This window comes from Chiloscyllium punctatum, chromosome 3 (genome assembly GCF_047496795.1).
Source record: "Chiloscyllium punctatum isolate Juve2018m chromosome 3, sChiPun1.3, whole genome shotgun sequence".
Taxonomy (NCBI): domain Eukaryota; kingdom Metazoa; phylum Chordata; class Chondrichthyes; order Orectolobiformes; family Hemiscylliidae; genus Chiloscyllium; species Chiloscyllium punctatum.
Genome location: NC_092741.1, coordinates 15,481,432 through 15,501,954, shown reverse-complemented (window position 1 = coordinate 15,501,954; position 20,523 = coordinate 15,481,432). Strand labels below are relative to the sequence as shown.

The 20,523-nt window shown below is 42.2% G+C and overlaps 1 protein-coding gene across 1 annotated transcript in view; it reads right to left on the bottom strand.

Annotated features, from left to right (window-relative positions):
- The window catches only part of LOC140453953 (dynein axonemal heavy chain 8-like), a 1,210,036-nt gene that overhangs the window by 223,918 nt on the left and 965,595 nt on the right, over nt 1-20,523 (bottom strand). Inside the window, exons 61-62 of the mRNA XM_072548830.1 lie at nt 14,875-15,038; nt 902-1,094 (exon numbers count right to left, since the gene is read on the bottom strand). Of these exons, the coding sequence (XP_072404931.1) occupies nt 902-1,094; nt 14,875-15,038 (357 nt within the window). The remainder of the gene's footprint in view (nt 1-901; nt 1,095-14,874; nt 15,039-20,523) is intronic.

The following is a 20,523-nucleotide window of genomic DNA, read 5'->3' as shown; positions in this document are numbered from 1 at the left end:
TTCAGTCATCTGCTGTACTTGATACAATCTAGAAAAAACCCTGATCTATCTCTTTTTGGTGCAAAACAGATAGTATCACACTTGCCTCAATGTGCCAGATTTTCCCATTCATCTAGTCTATCTCTTTGTAATTTTATGCTAATTTCCACATTCATTATATTGCAGCCAACATTGTGTCATCAGCAAATTTGGATATTATCCAAGTCGTTAAGAAACAATGTGAATAATTAAGGTCCTAATACACATCCTTGTGCGACACCACTGGTCACATCCTGCCAATTTGGGTACCTGCTCATTGTCTCTACTTTCTGTCACTTGCCACTCAACTAATCTCCCAGCCATTTTAGTAATTTTCACTCAATCCCATGGGTTTCTACCTTAGTTAACAGTATCTTCTGAGGGACTTTATCAAATGAGAGGCAGTCACCAATGGCTGTGACCTCTAGAAGTTGACTGTGAAAGGATTTTGAAAAAGGTGAGAAGGAATGAAAAGTTCAACTGCTGAGACAAGGCCAATGAGTCTTGCAAAGCTCCCAGCCATTTTCTTCCTTGGCAGCAAATGTGGCAGAGACTGCCATGCCAGAGTGGGGCTCCTGAGTAACTCCAGGTTATGTTTAACACCATGGCTCAAACTGTCACCTCATGAGAAGGAAGATCACTGGAGACATGCATACCAGAGAATCAATAAAGCTTTATTTCATCATAAATTTGACGTGATTTATAAAAATAGATTCAAGTGAAAAATGTATATATATTTAGAAAAATAATGAATTGAGAGATATCCTTAAGAAAAAAACAAGTAGGTAGTGTTGTGATTTAAAAAGGAAGAGGAGCTATTTTTGTCAGGATCTAACAGCATAATAAACAGCTTCTCTTGAAAGCTAATAAAGCTATGACGTACCATTTCATAGACTTTTGGGACAACAAAGACAAAATCTTCAGGCTCATCACCAGTTGGCTCTGGCATATCCCGGAGGAAATCAACGAAGTATGGCTCTTCATGAATCATCTGTGCTACTCTTTTTCCAATAACTTTTTCAACTGCGCGAGTAATTGCACTTTCAAACCAATCTTTGTCTTCTTGACTTATAAATCTATGAAGTAACCAGAAAGTCACTAATTAATCATTAAAAATTTTAATGCAATGAAGATAACTACTTTATTCAGTGTGAGTCTTGAATCTTTATGTTTATATTTTCAAAGTATGTAGGGGTAGTCAGAGAGAATGTCCTGAAGATTGTTACCTTGCATTTTAACTAAGCTCCACTTGGATCCCAATTGGAAGAAGCACTAAGGGCACAAAATACACTCTGGTTGGGGACCCTTCAATTTTCATCAATAAGACTGATTTTAGCAGCACACTACTTATTGAGCTAATGAATCAGTCAGATTTAGCTGTCAGACTTCGATCATAAGATATAGAAGATAGTTAGGTCATTCAGATCAATAAGTCTGCTCCATCATGGCTGATATGTTTCTCAACCCCATTGTCCTGCCTTCTCCCCTTACCAATCAAGAATCTATCTATCTATTTCTTAAATATATTCAATGACCAGACCTTCACAGTTTGTTGTGGCAATTAATTCCACAGATCAACCACCCTCTGGCTGAAGAAATTCCCCCCATCTCAGTTCTAAAGGGTAATCCCTTCACTCTGAGCCTGTGCCCTTGGGTCATGGTCTCTCCTACTAGTGAAAATGTCTTCTCCAAGTCCACTATATCCAGGCCTCTCAATAAGCTTCAGTGAGATCACTCCAAATTCTTCTAAACTCCATTAAGTACAGACCCAGAATCCTCAACCGCTCGTAATATGATAAGCTCTTCATCCCTGGAATCCTTCTTGCAAACCTCCTCAAAACTTCTCCAACACATTCTCCCTTAGTTATGAGTCCCAAAGCTTTGTCCCTGGCAAGTAGTAAACAACAGGATAGAGACTCTTACTAGATTTGGTCTTTACCTTAGTCTGGCAATGGAAGATGAATCTGTCCCTGATAAGATTGGTAGGATTGGTTACTAACCAATCCACATGAACATTAAGCCCTGATTCAGAGCAGATCTAGCAGCTAAAACCTGGGCAACCCTGAGGTGCTGTAGGCCAACAGTTTTAGAAGAATTATTTTCAACCACAATCTCTAATTTCATAGCCCAGCATATTACCCACTCTATTCTTATTATTAGAAAAGCAACATCATAATTTCTGATTCAATGAAAAAGTCAAGAGAATCTCCAGAAGGAGCAACAGGTACGTCTGAAGTGTCAACCTGGTGAAGCTACAAAACAGGACTACCTGACAGGCAGGGGAAACAGCAAACAATTGATAGAGTTAAGATGAGAGGAGTGCTGGAAATGCACAGCAGGTCAGGTAGCATCTGAGGAGCAGGAAAATCGCGTTTCGGGCAGGATGCTGCCTGACCTGTTGTGCATTTCCAGCCTTACTCTAATCATTACTCTAATCTCCAGCATCTGCAGTCCTCACTTTTGCCTAAATAATTGATAGAGCTAAGTGATCTGATAACCAATGTGTAAGGTTAAAGCTCTGAAGTCTTATCACTTGTAGTCATGGCTGGGAGTGAACAATGAAACAACTAAACAGGAGCCTTACAAGAGGGAAGTCAAACATTAACATTACAGGAAAGTGGCGAGTTGACTGGTTGGTGACCAATTGCTGTTAGTGACTTAGTGTAAAATGTTGAAATTGAAAAAAATGCATTTTATTTCAAACAACTGTAATTACCTAGTTTAAGGGACTCCATTAGAAGGGAAATAAGAAACTCGGGATTTTACTGTGTGTTTATTCTTAAATGGTAACATTTATTATGTTCTGATGTTTAGGCTAGTACAGTACATGATAAAGTGAAGAAACATTAAATTATTTTGGAATTAACTAAACATATACGTAACTAATTATGAACGAAGACACAATAAAGATTACAGGGCAGGTGATGTATCATAATTGCTTTTGTCAGGGGTCCTGGATGCCGGTGGTGCAGGGTAAACATGTCTGCTGCGAGTGGTTGCAACATGAGCAGCTTCAGCTTAGTGTTTATGAAATGGAAGATAAGCTACAGGCATTATGTCATATCAGGGCAGGGGAAGTTACCTAGACACTGAGAAGTTGTGAGAAATCAAAGATTAGAAGCTAGAAAAGAAAGAAAGGTATCAGTAAGGTAAGTGATAAACAGATCATGAAAGGAGGGTTCAGGCTGCACGAATCTATGAGAGAAATTAAAGAAGAAAGTTCCACAAATATCACCATCCTCAATGATGCCAGCATTCGCAACAATCTTCAGTAGATGATCCATTTCAGCTTTCTCCAGAGATCCCCAGCATCACAGCCAATTTGATTCTCATAGACACACAGATATTGACAGCACAGAAGGAAAGCCATTTGGCCCTTCCTGTTCACACTGGTCAAAAAGGATGTGACCATACGAATCTTATTCCCCAGCTCTTGGCCCATGGGCTTGGAGGATATAGAAAACACAAGTGAACATATAAATAAATGTTACAATGGTTTCTTACACAACCTCACTTTCAGACAGTGAGTTCTAGGCTCCCACTTCCAGCTGGGTAAAAAAAAGTCTCAACTCACTTCTTAACCTTCTACTTTTTGCATTAAATCTACATTCCTTGGTTATTGACCCCATGAGTAATGGAAAAAAGTGCCTTCTTATCCACATTATCAATGTCTCTCATTATGTCGTATATCCCTGTTAGGTTCCCTTTCAAACTTTGTTGCTCCAACAAAATATCCTAGCCTATTCAATATTTCGTCATAGCTCAGACCTTCCGACTTAGGCAATACCCTGATAAATCGCCTCAGCATCCTCTTCAGCTCAACCATGGTGTTCTTATGATGTGATGACCAGAACTACATGCAGTACTCCAGTTATGACTTAAACAGCATATTAAACTCTTGCAGCATAATCTCTGGTCCTAGAATCTCCCATAAGATTAAACATGAGATTAACCATCCTCTCAGCATGGAGGATATAGACGGGCTGGTCAGATGGGTTTATTAGCAGTAAATGGAATGTAATCTGGATAAATGTGAGGTGATGCATTTGGGAGGACAAACATGCCAAGGGAATACATGATGAACTGCAGGACCCTGGGAAGCACTGAGGATCAGAGGGACTGTGGTGTGCACGTACATGGGTCCCTTAAATTGTCAGGATATGCAGACGAAGTAGTTAAAAAGACATTTGGGATACTTGATTTTATTAACCAAGGTATTCCGTTTAAGAGCAGAGATGTTGTGCTGGATCTTTATAAAACATCAGTTAGGCTACAGCTAGAATATTGGCTGCAGTTCTGGAATCTATGTTATAGGAGTCATGTGGTCAGATTGGAGCAGATGCAGAGGAGATTTACCATGTTGTTGTCTGGACTGGAGATTTTCAGTTCAACTGAGGGGTTGGATAGACTGGGCGTGTTTTCCTTAAAGCAGAGGAAATTGAGAGAGGAATTGATTGAGATGTATTATGACAGGTTTAGATACGGTAGACAGGAGAAAGTTATTACCCTTGGTGAAGGGAGCAATGACTAGGGTGAATATAAATTTAAGGTAAGGAGCAGAAGTTTTGAGAAGATGAAAGGAAAACCTTTTGCATGCAGAGCTGGTAGAAATCTGGAATTCACTGCCTGTAAGGGTAATACAGGCAGAAACCTTCATAACATTTAAGAAGTATTTAGAAGTGCACTTGTGATGCTGAGGCATAGAAGACTACGGCCAAGTACTGAAAGAGGGGCCAGAATAGTGAAGTGGTTGCTTTTGATCCGAGCAGACATGATGGGCTGAGGGTCTCTTTCTGTACTGTATATCTTTATGACTCTGTAGCAGGCATTTAAATGAGGGATTTAAGCTCTTGTGGTGAACAGTTCCATGCATTAGGGTAAAAGATGGAAGAGAAAAAAAACTGCTGTTGTCAAGTGACAAGGATCAAGTAATACAGAAGGTCAGAATAATCGAATCAAAGCTAAGCATTGTGCAGTTTCATTCAGAGAAAAGAGACTCCGAATAATAGAAGTGAATTTATCAATAGTCTCCAACAAACCTGGACTAAAACAAAGAGTCCTGATTCACTTAGATGTTAGGAAGAAAAAAAGCTCAAGAAGTAGAACTTGTTGAAATGTCAGAGGGGAAGATATCTGCAAGGCTGTTTCAAGCAAGATTTCAAGGAACAGATGTATATTGGCAAATGAACCAAGACTAACATCAAACCAAGTAGATTTACTTGCCTAAGGGTGTTATAAAAAAGTTATTAACTCAAATGACTGAAATTAGGTGAATGAAGATATTTAAATGGGAGTGACCTGATGGTGAAGGGACTATGATGGTCAATCCAGTTTGACTTTATCTGATCCTAGATTCTAGCCTATAGCAAACTACTTTGTTCAGCCACTGCAGTCTATCCCGTGGAAAGGACTAGATACATACCTACTTAAGATGATCACTAACATTAATGGTATACTGCTGATTACCACATACTGTCCTCCCTCAAGTGATGGATCAGTGCACCTGCTTGTTGAACAGTACTGAGCGTGGCAAGGGCACAGAATGTATTCTAGCTGGTCAAACTTGAAAGATATTGCTGATCAATTGGGTCTGAGGCAGGCGGTGAAGGAACCAAGTAAGATGGAAAAGGTATTACAGCTTATCCTTGCTAATCTGCCTGCCACAGACACACCTATCCATGACAATATCAATAAGAATGACGGTCTCATTATGGAGACAAAATTCTGCCTTCACACTAATTCTACCCTACATTGAGTGGTGTGGCACTATTACTGTGCTAAATGTGACTGACTTTGAACTAGTCCAGCAACTCGTCACTGGACCTCTGTGAGGTGCTTGGAGCCACCAGCAGCAGAACAGTACTCCAACACAATCTGTGACCTTATGGCCTGACATATCCCCGCAGTACCATTCTCATCAAGCCAAGAGATCAACTATAGCTCATTGGAAAGTGAAGGAGGGCATGCTAACAGCAGGACCAGGCATCCCTAAAAATGCCCTTGAAGCTACAAAAAATGCCAAACAGCATAAGTAGCCAAAGATAGACAGAGCTAAGTGATTCAATACAAATGATCAGATCTATATTCTGTAGTTCTGCCACATTTGGTTCTGAATGCTGGTGGATTGTTAAACACTGCACTGGAGGAGGAGCCTTCATAAATATCCCCAAATATATGTGATATCAAGAAACATTGGATACTGCAAAAGTGATGGACCATGATAACATTCCAGTTAAAGTACCAAAACTTCGCTGCTCCTTTAGCCAAGCTATTCAAGTAAAGCTACAACACTGGTATCAATCTGACAATAAGAAAATTGCCCAGTTATGTCCTGTACATAAAATACAGGACAAATTCAACCAGGAGAAAGTGAGGACTGCAGAGTCGAAGAGTGTGGTGCTGGAAAAGCACAGCTGGTCAGGCAACATCCAAGTTAATTTGACATCGGCAGTGTTCCGTTGAGTGACGTTGGTGGTTAATTTGTCATTGGCGGTGTTCTGGTGAGTGACATCGGTGGCTTTATTTTTGTAAATATTTTTATTGAGTAAAAAGATTTAAATTTTTTACGAAATTACGAAATCACTACAAAACAGTATAACAACCTTATAATAAAGCGACAATAACAGTAAACAAACTACTATTCTACTCCACAAACCACTGAGGAGAAAGAAAAATATCTACAAAAACTACAATTCCATAAATAACTAAAAAAAACTAAATTAAACCAAGATAAATTAGATTAGATTCAGTTAAGTTACCGCACTCAGTGCAATCCCACCAAAGCTCCCCACCACTGGGAGCATCAGTAGGCATTTCCAGATTTGTTCGGAATTCTTCCTCCCAGGGGTCCTCGAACTGCCAGATATAGCCCTCATAAATACAGAAAGGCCCTGATCAATATAGCGACAAGTCTGTGTCTATATAATTCAGAAAGGACCGCCACGTTCTATAAAACAATTCCATTTTCTGGTGCACCATACTCGTAAGGAAGTCAAGGGGGATGTGCTCCATAACTAATCTATGCCAGTCCCAGGGGATTCTTCGACAACCAGTGCATTAGAATGGTCTTCCTTGCACAGAATGAAAGAATATTAAACAGTTCCTTTCCTTGCGCGTCCAAAGAAGGGAGATGTAGCAAGCCCAAAAGGAGGGACTCCGCATCCACCTTAACTTCAGTTCCCAAAACCCCTTCCAAAACACTCGCTATGGCACCCCAATACCTACAAAGCTTGTGACATGACCACAAGCGATGAATAAGAGTGCCATTGGGGACGCTCCGGTCTTAAATTTTGCAAGCCACTCTGGTGCCAAATGTGCCCTGTGACGTAGCTTCAATTGCATAGCCTGCATCCTACTACAAATCAAAATCTTCCTTATGTTCTCCCAAAATTCTCCCACATCTCTGATGAGATTTCCACCCTCAATTCTTGAGTCCAGATTCCGCACAGCCACGCAATGTGCTTCTAAACATTACCTCCTAACAAGTGATAGAGGGTGCTGACTGAGAGAGCGCCTGTAGACTGAAGCACTCTCCTTCCATATCTGACTTATAGGGACGAACCATCAATGTAGTCTTTTTCTGTATAAAGTCCCTAACCTGAAAGTAATGCAAGAGATACCTCATAGATAGTTCATATTTCTGTCTCAGCTGCTCAAAAGACATCATGACCTCCTCGTCAAATAAATCTCCTAAACAGGAGACTCCTCTTGACTCCCAGAGCTTAAAGCCAGAGTCTATTGACTCTGGCTGGAATCCTAACATTTCTACTGTGGGACTGAAAGGGGAAGATTTTTGTAAGTTTCCCTCATTTTGTCGCATCATTCTCCATGCTTTAACCGTGTTAAGGACAATCGGATTTCTGCAATGGTCCATAACAGTTCTCACCTTGTTCATAAACAACAAATTGATGAGGGGGCATTTTGCCTGGGAGGCCTCGATGTCCAATCGGATTGACCGCAGGTCCTGGCAAGCCCAGTCAGCCACATAGGATGGTAAGGAACTCAATACATATTTCTTAAAATCCAGGAAATTCAAACCTCCCATCCCCTGTGGAAGCTACAATTTGACAAGCTTAATAAGAGGCAGCCTGTGATGCCAGATGAAAGATCCAAGCCAACTGTCAAGTCTCAAGTCTCCACAGTGCTTGCCTAGGCAGCATCAAAGGGAATATTTGCATGGGATATAATAAACGAGGAAGAATATTCATTTTGACCAGAGTTATTCTACCCAACCAGGATATCGGAAGATCTTCCCAGCACTGAAGGTCCTGTCTTATCTTCTCTAGAAACTGCACAAAGTTAGTTTTACATAATTAATCGAAGACCGGGGTGATAAAAATGCCTAAGTACAAGAAACCTTCCTGTGATCACCTGAAAGGGAAACAAGTTCCATCCCCAAAATCGGATTTCTAGTCAGGCCCCCCCACAGGCATAGCCTTTGATTTCATAGAATTAATTTTATACCCCAAAAACAAACCAAATAGATTAATCGTTTGTATTAAACGGTGCACAGATGTTATTTAATCAGTTGAAAAGAGAAGGACATCATCCGCATAAAGGGTGATCTTATGCCTACCTCCGGAGAAATTATATTGGGGGCCCTTTGGATGGCCTCTGTCAACTGCTCAATTACCAATGTAAATAATAGCGGTGAGAGAGGGGACCCTTGTCAGCTGCCTCTGCCGATACTAAAATTGTCCAACCTTATATCATTAGTGAGAAATGCTACTTTCGGGTCATTGTATAACACTGCCAGCCATACCTAAAAGAGGTATGGCCACTCCACCAGGTCAATTGCTTTCTCTGCATCCAGGGAGACTACCAAGCCTGGAATCGACCCTTGCTGGCATACCTGGACCCATATTTAATACTCTTTGAATATTATTATTCGAACTATGACCCTTAATAAAACCTGTCTGGTCCTCCTTCACAATGAAGGGCAAAACAGTCTCCAACTTTATCGCCAGCATTTTCGACAGCATTTTAAAATCCACGTTCAGTAATGATATGGGCCTATATGAAGTGCAATCCTCTGGGGCTTTCCTTTTCTTGAGAATAAGAAAAATATTTGCTTCTCTCAGACAGGATGAGAGGCAGTCCTGACTGTACGAGCAGTTGTACACATCCAACAGTGGCCTGGCCAGTGCGTCTATAAACTCCTTGTAAAGCTCATTGTGAAATCCGTCTGGGTCAGGCCCTTTACCACTCTGGAGGTGCCTCACTGCCTCCTGTATTTCTTGGACTGTCAGAGGGGCATTCAGAAAAGATGCCTGCTCTGAAGTTATACCTGAAAGGTCCAGGATCTTAAAAAAAGACTCAATCTTCGTCAATCTGTCCTCACAGCCCTTCGACCGGTACAGCTCAAAGTAGAACTTCCTAAATGCTGCATTATTCTTTCGGCATTGCAAGTAAGAGTACCAGCACTCTCTCTAATGGATGTGATAGATTGGGGGGCATTCTTCTTTTTGGCCAGATATGCTAGATTACTACCCAGTTTATCACCAGACTCAAATAACTGCTGTTTTACAAAAGAGGTTTCCCTCTTTGCTGATTGGGTGAGCGCAGCATTCAAAGTAGCCATGAGGGCTGTAATCTGCTGCAATTTAGTTACAGATGGTCTGTCAAAGTATGCTAACTCAGCTGCCTTCAGGCAATCCTCGAGCAAATGCTGCTGCTCTCCCATCTGTCACTTACAGGTGGCCAAGTAAGAAGTAATCAGTAATCAAGAAATAACCATGCATAGGTCTTGGCAGTCTCCCAGAGCACCGATGGATTACTGGCCGTAGCCAAATTAATGCCCCAAAAGATTTAAAATTCCCACGAGAAATACTCTATAAACTTGCTATCCTTCAAGAGGAAAGAATTCATGTGCCAGTGCCACAAGCCTGTTCCCATTACCATCCATTGGCCTGGACCTCCATGTACACTGCCGCATGATCAGAAATGGTTATGTCCCTGATTCTGCAAGACAGTACCAAATTCAAAAAGGTCAATGGGGCAAAAAGCATGCCAATTCTGATATAGCACTCATGTGGGTTAGAGAAGAAAGGTGAAATCCCTACTTTTGAGGTGAAGATATCGCCACACATCAACCAATCCCAGCTTCCTGTTCAGGTCCACTAACTGCCTGGATTGCGGGTATGTCCCTGAAAGGCCCCTAGGCATCCCCTGCAAAACTTGCGCCCACACCTCCCCCCTCACCTCCCTCCAAAGCCCCAATGGATCCTTCCATATCCGTCGCAAATTCACCTGCACCTCCACACACATCATTTACTGTATCCGCTGCACCCGATGTGGTCTCCTCTACATTGGGGAAACAGGCTGCCTACTTGTGGAACATTTTAGGGAACACCTCTGGGACACCTGCATCAACCAACCCAACTGCCCCGTGGATGAACACTTATCTCCCCTTCCCACTCCGCCAAGGACATGCAGGTCCTTGGCCTCCTCCATTGCCAGATCCTGGCCACATGACGCCTGGAGGAAGAGCGACTCATCTTCCGCCTTGGAACCCTCCAACCACACGGGATGAATGTAGATTTTTCCAGCTTCCTCATTTCCCCTCCCCCCACCTTATTTCAGTCCCAACCCCCAGATTCAGCACCACCCTCTTAACCTGCAATCTTCTTCCTGACCTCTCCGCCCCCACCTCCTCTCCGGCCTATCACCCTCATCCTCACCTCCTTCCACCAATCGTATTCCCAGTGCCCCTCCCCCAAATTCCCCCCTCCTACCTTTTATCTCAGCCCACTTGGCACACCAGCCTCATTCCTGAAGAAGGGCTTGTGCCCGAAACGTCGATTCTCTTGCTCTTCGATGCTGCCTGGCCTGCTGCGCTTTTCCAGCACCACACTTTTCAACTCTGGTCTCCAGCATCTACAGTCCTCACTTTTCCCGAGGCATCCTGTCCACTTCAGGGTCAATAAGTCACTTAAAGTCTCCCCCTATAATTGTATGATGCGCCCAAGGTACATCAACCTGGAAAGCGCATCCGTTAAAAATTTGAGGGAATTTGCCGGGCGTCAATATACATTCAAAATCCCATACTCCTTTCCATGTATTAAAGTTTTAAGAATAATAAACCATCCATATTCATCCTTAATTTGGTCTAACAGTTGAAATAGGAGATTCTTCTGGATGAGAATAGTAACTCCTCTACTTTTTGAATTAAAGGATGAGGTAAACACCCATCCAAACCCTCCCTGATGTAATTTCAAGTGCTTCTTATCGGTTAAATGTGTTTCTTGCAGCAAGGCTATATAGACCCTCTCTTTTCTGAGGCTTGAAAGTATCATTTTCTCTTAACTGGTGAATGACTCCCTTTAACGTGCACCATTTAAATGAATAGCTAGCCATAGCCATCCGAGACAGTCTGTGACCCACCGGGAGGAAGAACCTCACTCATAACGTGCTGAGTGAAAACAGCAAACAGTTCATATAAATTTAAAAATACAAGGACCAAAACTACCAAAGCAAAACTTCTAACAACTATTCTACAACAGACCAACATATAATACAAATGGAAGGAGACTTTCCCCCTTGCCCACAGGGGGCACTCATACTACCCACTAACCCCTCCATGGCTTCTAGTTGAAGCTGTGCCCCAGCCCCAGACAATACAAAGTAAGAAAAAATTACACACATCTTATAACAAGAAATTTAAAAGTGGGTACTCAACCCATCCCATCCATACTTTAACCCAAGGCACTCCTGGTAAAAATATATAACCCCAGGCCCTCACTCCCGCTTCCTCCAAATGCAAATCCCCCTCCCCCCACTCCATACCAAGAGGGAAAAACAAAAAAGAAATGATGAGAAAGAAGAACAAAGGATAACGGGAGGGGAGAGAGAAGGGAGAAGAGAGAGAAAAAGAAAAACACTATTAGGACACCCACTTATATTTTAAAAAGCCTCAACAACCAGGTAAACCAGGCAAATTACAGAGAAAAACAAAGTAAACATTATTGTCCATATTATTCGAGGCAACCAGTCTAGTTTAAAGTATCCAGGAATTCCTTTTCCCTTTCGGTTGAGTCAAAATTAAACACGGAACCTCCGTGGCTGAAACGTAATGTTGCCAGATATCTTATGGAATACTGGATATTCAAGTCCCTCAGCTGCCTTTTTACCTCATTAAAGGCCTTCCTCTTGCGAATCATGACTACAGAAAAGTCTTGGAAAAGTATAATTCACGGTCCTTTGTGGATCCTTCCCTAATGCTCGAGAGGCTTCCAGCACCATTTGCTTATCTCTGTAATGCTGGAGTCGTACTAGGACTGGGTGGGGGTGCTGGTCCGATCCAGGCCAGCGCACTGCGACCTGGTGGGCCTGCTCAACCCGCACCTGGCCTGCCTCGACTGCCAGCTTCAAAAACTGTGGGAGCCATTGCCCCAAGAAGCTGACAAGCTGACCTTCCTCCTCCCATTCTGGGATCCTCACCAGATGGATGTTCTTCAGATGGCCTCAATTTTCAAGGTTGTTGACCTGCTCTTCCAAGGTCTGTACCTGCCATTCCAAGGCCTGGACCTGACCCACCGAGGATTCTTCTGTGGTTTTGGAGGCCGTGGCTCTACCTCCAAGGCACGCTGCTGAAGATACTAGATCTCATGGTCATGTTTCTGCAGCATGACTGAGAATGGTTCCAGCATGGCCCGGGGTCTCCTCCATTGTTGAATTGATCTTCTCTCGGAGTTTCACAAACTCTGAGACCAGGCTCTGCTCCACAGGTAAGTCCCCTGGGATGTTTGCGGATGCCGATGCTGTGGTCACAGGCGTGTCCATTACTCCAGGGGGGCGTCCTCCTTGCTGCGATCCTCATGGTCCCTTCCCTTTAGTCATTTTTCTAACTATTTTCAATGAACACTGAACAACTCTGGGGGTCAACAACTAACAATTTCTACCACAATGGGTAATAAAGGGAGGGTGAGTGCTCCATTTTGTCTGGGTTCTGGTGCAGAACTCAGCAGGGCAGAGCTACTGGGTCTGTGACATCGATAGTTAATTTGTAATTGGCAGTGTTCTGGTCAGTGACATTGGTGGTTAATTTGTCATTGTTGGTGTTCCGGTGAGTGACGTCAGTGGTTAATTTGTCATTGTTGGTGTTCCAGTGAGTGATGTCAGTGGTTAATTTGTCATTGTTGGTGTTCCGGTGAGCGACACCAGTGGTTAATTTGTCATTGTTGGTATTCCGGTGAGTGACGTCAGTGGTTAATTTGTCATCAGCAGTGTTCCGGTGGGTGATGTCAGTGGTTAATTTGTCATTGTTGGTGTTCCGGTGAGTGACGTCAGTGGTTAATTTGTCATTGTTGGTGTTCCAGTGAGTGATGTCAGTGGTTAATTTGTCATTGTTGGTGTTCCGGTGAGCGACACCAGTGGTTAATTTGTCATTGTTGGTATTCCGGTGAGTGACGTCAGTGGTTAATTTGTCATCAGCAGTGTTCCGGTGAGTGACGTCAGTGGTTAATTTGTCATTGTTGGTGTTCCGGTGAGTGATGTCAGTGGTTAATTTGTCATTGTTGATGTTCCGGTGAGCAACACCAGTGGTTAATTTGTCATCGGCAGTGTTTCGGTGAGTGGTGTCAGTGGTTAATTTGTCATTGTTGGTGTTCCGGTGAGTGACGTCAGTGGTTAATTTGTCATTGTTGGTGTTCCAGTGAGTGATGTCAGTGGTTAATTTGTCATTGTTGGTGTTCCGGTGAGCGACACCATTCGTTAATTTGTCATCGGCAGTGTTCCGGTGAGTGACGTCAGTGGTTAATATGTCATTGTTGGTGTTCCGGTGAGCGACACCAGTGGTTAATTTGTCATCGGCAGTGTTCTGGTGAGTGATGTCAGTGGTTAATTTGTCATTGGTGTTCCGGTGAGTGACATCAGTGGTTAATTTGTCATTGTTGGTGTTCCGGTGAGTGATATCAGTGGTTAATTTGTCATCAGCAGTGTTCTGGTGAGTGACATCAGTGGTTAATTTGTCATTGTTGATGTTCCGGTGAGTGATGTCAGTGGTTAATTTGTCATTGTTGGTGTTCCAGTGAGCGATACCAGTGGTTAATTTGTCATTGTTGGTGTTTCGGTGAGTGATGTCAGTGGTTAATTTGTCATTGTTGATATTCCGGTGAGTGACATCAGTGGTTAATTTGTCATTGTTGGTGTTCCGGTGAGTGATGTCAGTGGTTAATTTATCATCGGCAGTGTTCCGGTGAGTGACATCAGTGGTTAATTTGTCATTGTTGGTGTTCCGGTGAGTGATGTCAGTGGTTAATTTGTCATCGGCAGTGTTTCAGTGAGTGACGTCAGTGGTTAATTTGTTATTGTTGGCCAATTACTGCTCCATTAATTTTCTCTCAATCATCAGTAAAGTGATGGAAAATGTCAAGCAATATTTGCTTAGCAGTAACATGCTCACTCTGACACCCAGTTTGGGTTCCAGCAGGCCTGACCTCACTATAGCCTGAGTCCAAACATGGACAATAGGGCTGAATTCCATGGTGAGGTGACAGTAACTACCCTTGACATGAAGGTTACAATCAACTGAGCATGCAATTAAAATTCAATTATATTACTACCTATCTGAAGTCACATGTACTTCAGACGAGGTAAGGATGGCAAATTTCTTTCCCAAAAGGACTTAAGTGAGCATAATGCATTTTCTTTTGTTAATTGACAGTGATTTCATGGACATCATGAGTCTCTTAATTCCAAATATTTATTGAATTCAAATTACGTGGCTGAATTCGACCTCAGATCTCAGAACATTATGTCGGATTCTGGATTAATAGTTGAGGTATAATTTCACTAGGCCATCACCTCCCCTCTGTAACCCTCATGAACCAAAAATTGCATGTAACGCCATTTTCCTACCTGTCTGCAATGACCCTGGTACATTCATGTTTGAACAAAGCTAGGAGTGTCTTCAGGGTAGAGCATTCCTCAGCCATTATGTTCAACATTCCTTGCCAGATGCGAGATAGGTCCCTCAAATTGAAGATGTAATGAAATTTAGCTGGAGTGGGTAGCATTTTCACCTAGCAAAGAACAACAAAAACAACCTTCAAAATGTGCAAAAAACAAATTTCTCTTGGGTAAATATGATCACCTGTCTGTGCAGAGACATTACTATTAGATACTACCTGAAGTTCTTTTTCACAGAGTTGTTATGGACCAGGCTCGCCTCTTTCAAAACATTTCAAGAAAGTAGCCCAGACCGTAACTTTGCCAGATGTTTGAAGCAGGGGTAATGTGGATATCCCAGGAGAGATGTAGCTGGTTAAACCACATAGTTTTAAACAAAAAGAATTAGAACACAGAACATAAGACAATATAGCGCAGAACAGGTCCTTTGGCCCTCGATGTTGTACCAACCTGTGAACTAATTTAAGTCCATCCCCCTACATCATCATCCATGTGCTCATCCAAGGATTGTTTAAATCTCCCTAATGTGACTGAGTTAACTACATTGGCAGGAAGGGCATCCATGCACTTACCATTCTCTGAGTAAAGAACCTGCCTCTGACATCTGTCTTAAATCTATCACCCCTCAGTTTGTAGTTATGCTCCCTCATACAAGCTGATGCCATCATCCTAGGAAAAAGACTTTCACTGTCTCCCCTACCTAATCCTTTGATCATATTGTATGTCTCTATTAAATCCTCTCTTAACCTTCTTCTCGCCAATGAGAACAGACCCAAGTCTCTCAGCCTTTCCTCATAAGATCTTCCCTCCAGACCAGGCAAACATCCTGGTAAATCTCCTCTGCATCTTTTCCAATGCTTCCAAATCCTTCCTGTAATGAGGCAACCAGAACTGTACACAATATTCCAAGTGTGGCCGCACTAGAATTTTGTACAGTTGCAGCATGACATTACAGAACTCAATCCCTCTTCCAATAAAACCTGACACACCGAATGCCTTTTTAATAGCACTGTTATTCTGGATTGCAACTTTCATGGATCGATGTACATGGACTCCAAGATCCCTCTGCACATCCACACTACCAAGAATCTTTTCATTGACCCAGTATTATGCCTTCCTGTTATTCTTCCCAAAGTGAATCACCTCACATTTATCTGCACTGAACTCCATTTGCCACCTCTCAGCCCAATTCTGCAGTTTATCCAAGTCCCCCGGCAACCTGTAACATTCTTCCACACTGTCCACTACTCCACCAACTTTAATGTCATCTGCAAATTTACTAATCCATCCACCTATGCCTGCATCTAAGCCATTTATAAAAATGACAAACAACAGTGGTTCCAAATCAGATCCTTGCAGCACACCACTAATAACCAGACTCCAGGCTGAATATTTTCCATCAACCACCACTCGCTGCCTTCTTACAGAAAGCCAGTTTCTAATCCAAACTGCCACATCACCCTCAATTCCATGTCTCTGCATTTTATCCAACAGTCTACCATGTGGAACCTTATCAAAGGCCTTACTGAAGTCCATGTACACCACGTCAACTGCCCTACCCTCATCCACGTGCTTGGTCACCTTCTCAAAAAAACTCAATGACGTTTGTGAGACATGACCTGCCCTTGACGAAACCCTGTTGACTACCTGCAATCAAATTGTTGCTTGCTAGATGATTATAAATCCTATCTCTTATAATCCTTTCCAAAACTTTTCTGACAACAGACATAAGGCTATAATTACCTAGGTCATCTCTCCTGCCCTTCTTGAACAAGAGCACAACATTTGCAATCCTCCAGTCCTCTGGTACTAAACCTGTAGACAATGATGACTCAAAAATAAAAGCCAAAGGCTCTGCCATTTCCTCCCTAGCTTCCCAAAGAATCCTCGGGTAAATTCTATCTGGCCCAGGGGATTTATCTACTTTCACTCCTTCTAGAATTGATAACACCTCCTTCTTACTAACCTCGATCCTTTCTAGTCTAATATCTCGTATCTTATTCTTCTTCTTTACAATATTATCCTTTTCCTGAGTGAAAACCAATGAGAAATATTCATTTGGCACTTCTCCGATCTGCACAGGGTCCACACAAATTTCCCACTTCTGTCTTTGACTGGTCCTATTTCTACCCTATTCATCCTTGTATTCCACACATATCTATAGAAAGTTTTAAGGTTCCCCTTTATTCTATTTGCTAAAGATGCTTATGCCCCCTCTTTGGTCTTCATAACTCTCTCCTTAAATCCTTCCTCACTGATCTGTAACTCTCCATCGCCTCATTTGAATCATCTTGCCTCATCATCACATAAGCCTCCTTCTTCCGCTTAACAAGAAATGCAATGTCTGTAGTAAAGCACAGTTCCCCTATCTTATCACTTCCTCCCTGCCTGACAGAGACATACCTATCAAGGACACACAATATCTGTTCCTTAAGCCAGCTCCACATTTTGATTGTCCCCATCCCCTGCATTTTGCTACCACATCCAGGCTCCTAAGTCTTGCCTAATCACATTATAATTACCCTTGCCCCATTGATAACTCTTGTCCTGTGGCATGTACCTATCCCTTTCCATCGCTACACGAAACGTAACTGCATTATGGTCACTCTCTCCAAAGTGCTCACCTACAACTAAATCAAACAACTGGCCTGGTTCATTACCAAGCACCAAATCCAGTGTGGCCTCCCTGCTTGTCGGCTTTTCAACATACTGTGTCAGGAAACCCGTACACATTGGACAAAAACTGATCCATCCAATGTACTAGAGTTTTAGCATTTCCAGTCAATGTTGGGGAAGTTAAAGGCCCCCTTAATGACCACCTTGTTCCTTTCACTCCTACCCAGATGCATTTTGTCAATCCTCTCCTCCACGTGGCCTATAAAAAAACTCCCAGCAGTGTGACCTCTCCTCTCCTGTTTCTAACCTCAGCCCACACTACCTCAGTAGACGAGTCCTCGTCAAAAGTTCTTTCAGCCACTGTTATAATATCCTTGACTATCAAGGCCATGCCCCCCTCTCTTTTACCGCTCTGCCCGTTCTTAATGAAAGATCTAAACCTTGGAACCTGCAACGTCCATTCATGACCCTGCTTTATCCATGTCTCTGAAATGGCCACAACATCAAAGTCCCAGGTACCTATCCATGCTGCAAGTTCACCTATCTTATTCTGGATACTGCTGGCGTTGAAGTTGACTCACTGCAAACCAGCTTGCTGTCTGCCAGCACATTCCTGTGACCATGAAATCCTGTCCATACCCTCCCTACTCTCATTCTCCTGTGTACTGGAACTACACCTCAGGTTCCCATCTCCCTACTGAGCTAGTTTAAACCCATGCAATTTATTTACAGGATTATTAATTGAAGTACAAACAAAAGGGAACAGAATACAGAATAACTCAACCTATCTGATACTCAACAGATTTTATCAACTTAATAATGCTGTTCTCAATACTCACAACAATCCACATAAATAGCCTGTGGCCAAAAGGTAAAATTAAACACAGGGTCTTACAAGAGAGAAAGATGGCCATATGGAACACCCTCTTCCATGTTTCTTAGATCAGCAGCCTCAAAAATTGCCTGACTGCTTTCAGTGACCATCAAGACCAAATCAAAGAAAAGCTGAGCTGGAAGAACTGGTCACTCCCCTTTCATTGTACAAGTGTTTTTTTTAACATGAAAGTCTTTTTCCTGAGGCAGTATCTGTTAGCTATAATCAAATTAGCCCTAAAACCTACCCAAGCCAGACTTTCTGAAGTCTATGGCTTTTACGACCTCATAATCTTGTTAAAGCAGCAGCATCGTCACACCTACCCATTTACAAAAAAAAGGTGAATACCCAATAATGCCTTCATTTTAAAACCCCTTAATCTTAAACTGTTAGTACTATACAATACACATGCAGACATGGACTTCTCCATTTTGTTTCGGTCTGTTTTATTACTGCCACTGAATGACTCAGTTTCTCATCCAAGTTTCGACAGTATATTGGCAATCATGTTTTCTCGTCCCACCGCATGGACAATTTTCAAATTGAATGGCTGTAATAACAAGCTCCATCGAAACAGTCTGGCATTTTTATCCTTTAACTTCTCCACAAACTTCAATGGGTTATGATCAGTGCATATGATTGTCTCAGATACATTACTGGTAACATAAACATTGAAATGTTGTAACACCAACACCAAGCTCAAAGTCTCCTCCTCAACTGTCAAATATTTCTGCTGATGAATATTCAATTCCCTGGAGAAATACACAATAGGTTGTTCTATCCTCTCGCCATCTTCCACTAAGAGCACAGCACCGACACTCACATCATTCACTTCGATAACCACCTTGAATGGCTTTGCATAAATTAGGTGTGGCTAATACTGGCACAGTGGTTAACACAGCTTTCAGGCTGTCAAATGCCTTCTGACAGTCCACTGTCCACTGAACCCTCTTGCTTTTAAGAAGGAATCCAGTGAGTGGAGCAGCCACAATGCTAAATTTTGGTACAAATTTTCAATAAAATCCACTCAATCCCAGGAACCGTAGTACTCCTCTTTTTGTCAATGGTATTGAAACTCCCCAATTACCTTTGATTTTGCATCCGGTGAGGCCATTTGCCCATGTCCAATAATATGGCCCAGGAAGGTGACTTGGGCTTTGGCAAATTCACTTTCAGCCAGGTTTACCACCAATCTTGCCTTCCAAAGTTAATTGAGCAAGTCTGATAAATGTTGCAAATATACTTTCCACGTGTGACCAAAAATCACCAGGTCATCATTATATACAACACAATTGGGTAATCCGGAAATGACTTTATTGGTTAGTCGTTGAAATGTGGCTGGGGCATTCTTCATACCATACAGCATGATTTTAAACTGATATCGTCCGTTTGGCATTACAAAAGCCGAAATTGTCTTCACTCTTTCTGACAAAGGTACCTGCCAGTCCAATTTAGAAATATAGGTTGCTCGACCCACCTTGTCAACACAATCTTCAAATGCAGAATTGGATATACATCAGTATTTATAACTGCACTGACTTTGTGGTCGTCCACACGTAACTATTGGGCACCACCTGGCTTTGGCACCATTACTATGCGTGCACTCCAGTCACTATAACTCACTTAGATTATGTTGTCTTGGAGCATACATTCAATCTCTTTTTGAACCTGTGCCAACTTTAGAGGGTTGTGCGTATAAAGATGTTGTTAATCAGAACAGCATCTCCCATATCTACATCATGCATAATTAGGCAATTACTTCCCAGCTTATTTCCACAAATCTCCCCATGCAATGTAATAACTCTTTCAGGAAATTTCGATTTTCCTGTAGAAGGTAGTTCAACAATTTTTGACAACTTTCTCATCGTTCAATTTAATTTGAGGAATTGAAAAGTGTGGTGCTGGAAAAGCACAGCTGGTCAGGCAGTATCCAAGGAGCAACAGATTTGACATTTTGAGCCTGATGAAGGGTTTATGCTTGAAACATGATTCTTCTTCTCTGATGCTGCTTGACCGACTGTGCTTTTCCAGCACCACATTCTTTGACTCTGATTTCCAGCATCTGCCATCCTCATTTTCTCTTAATTTGAGGAATGTCCAATTCAGAA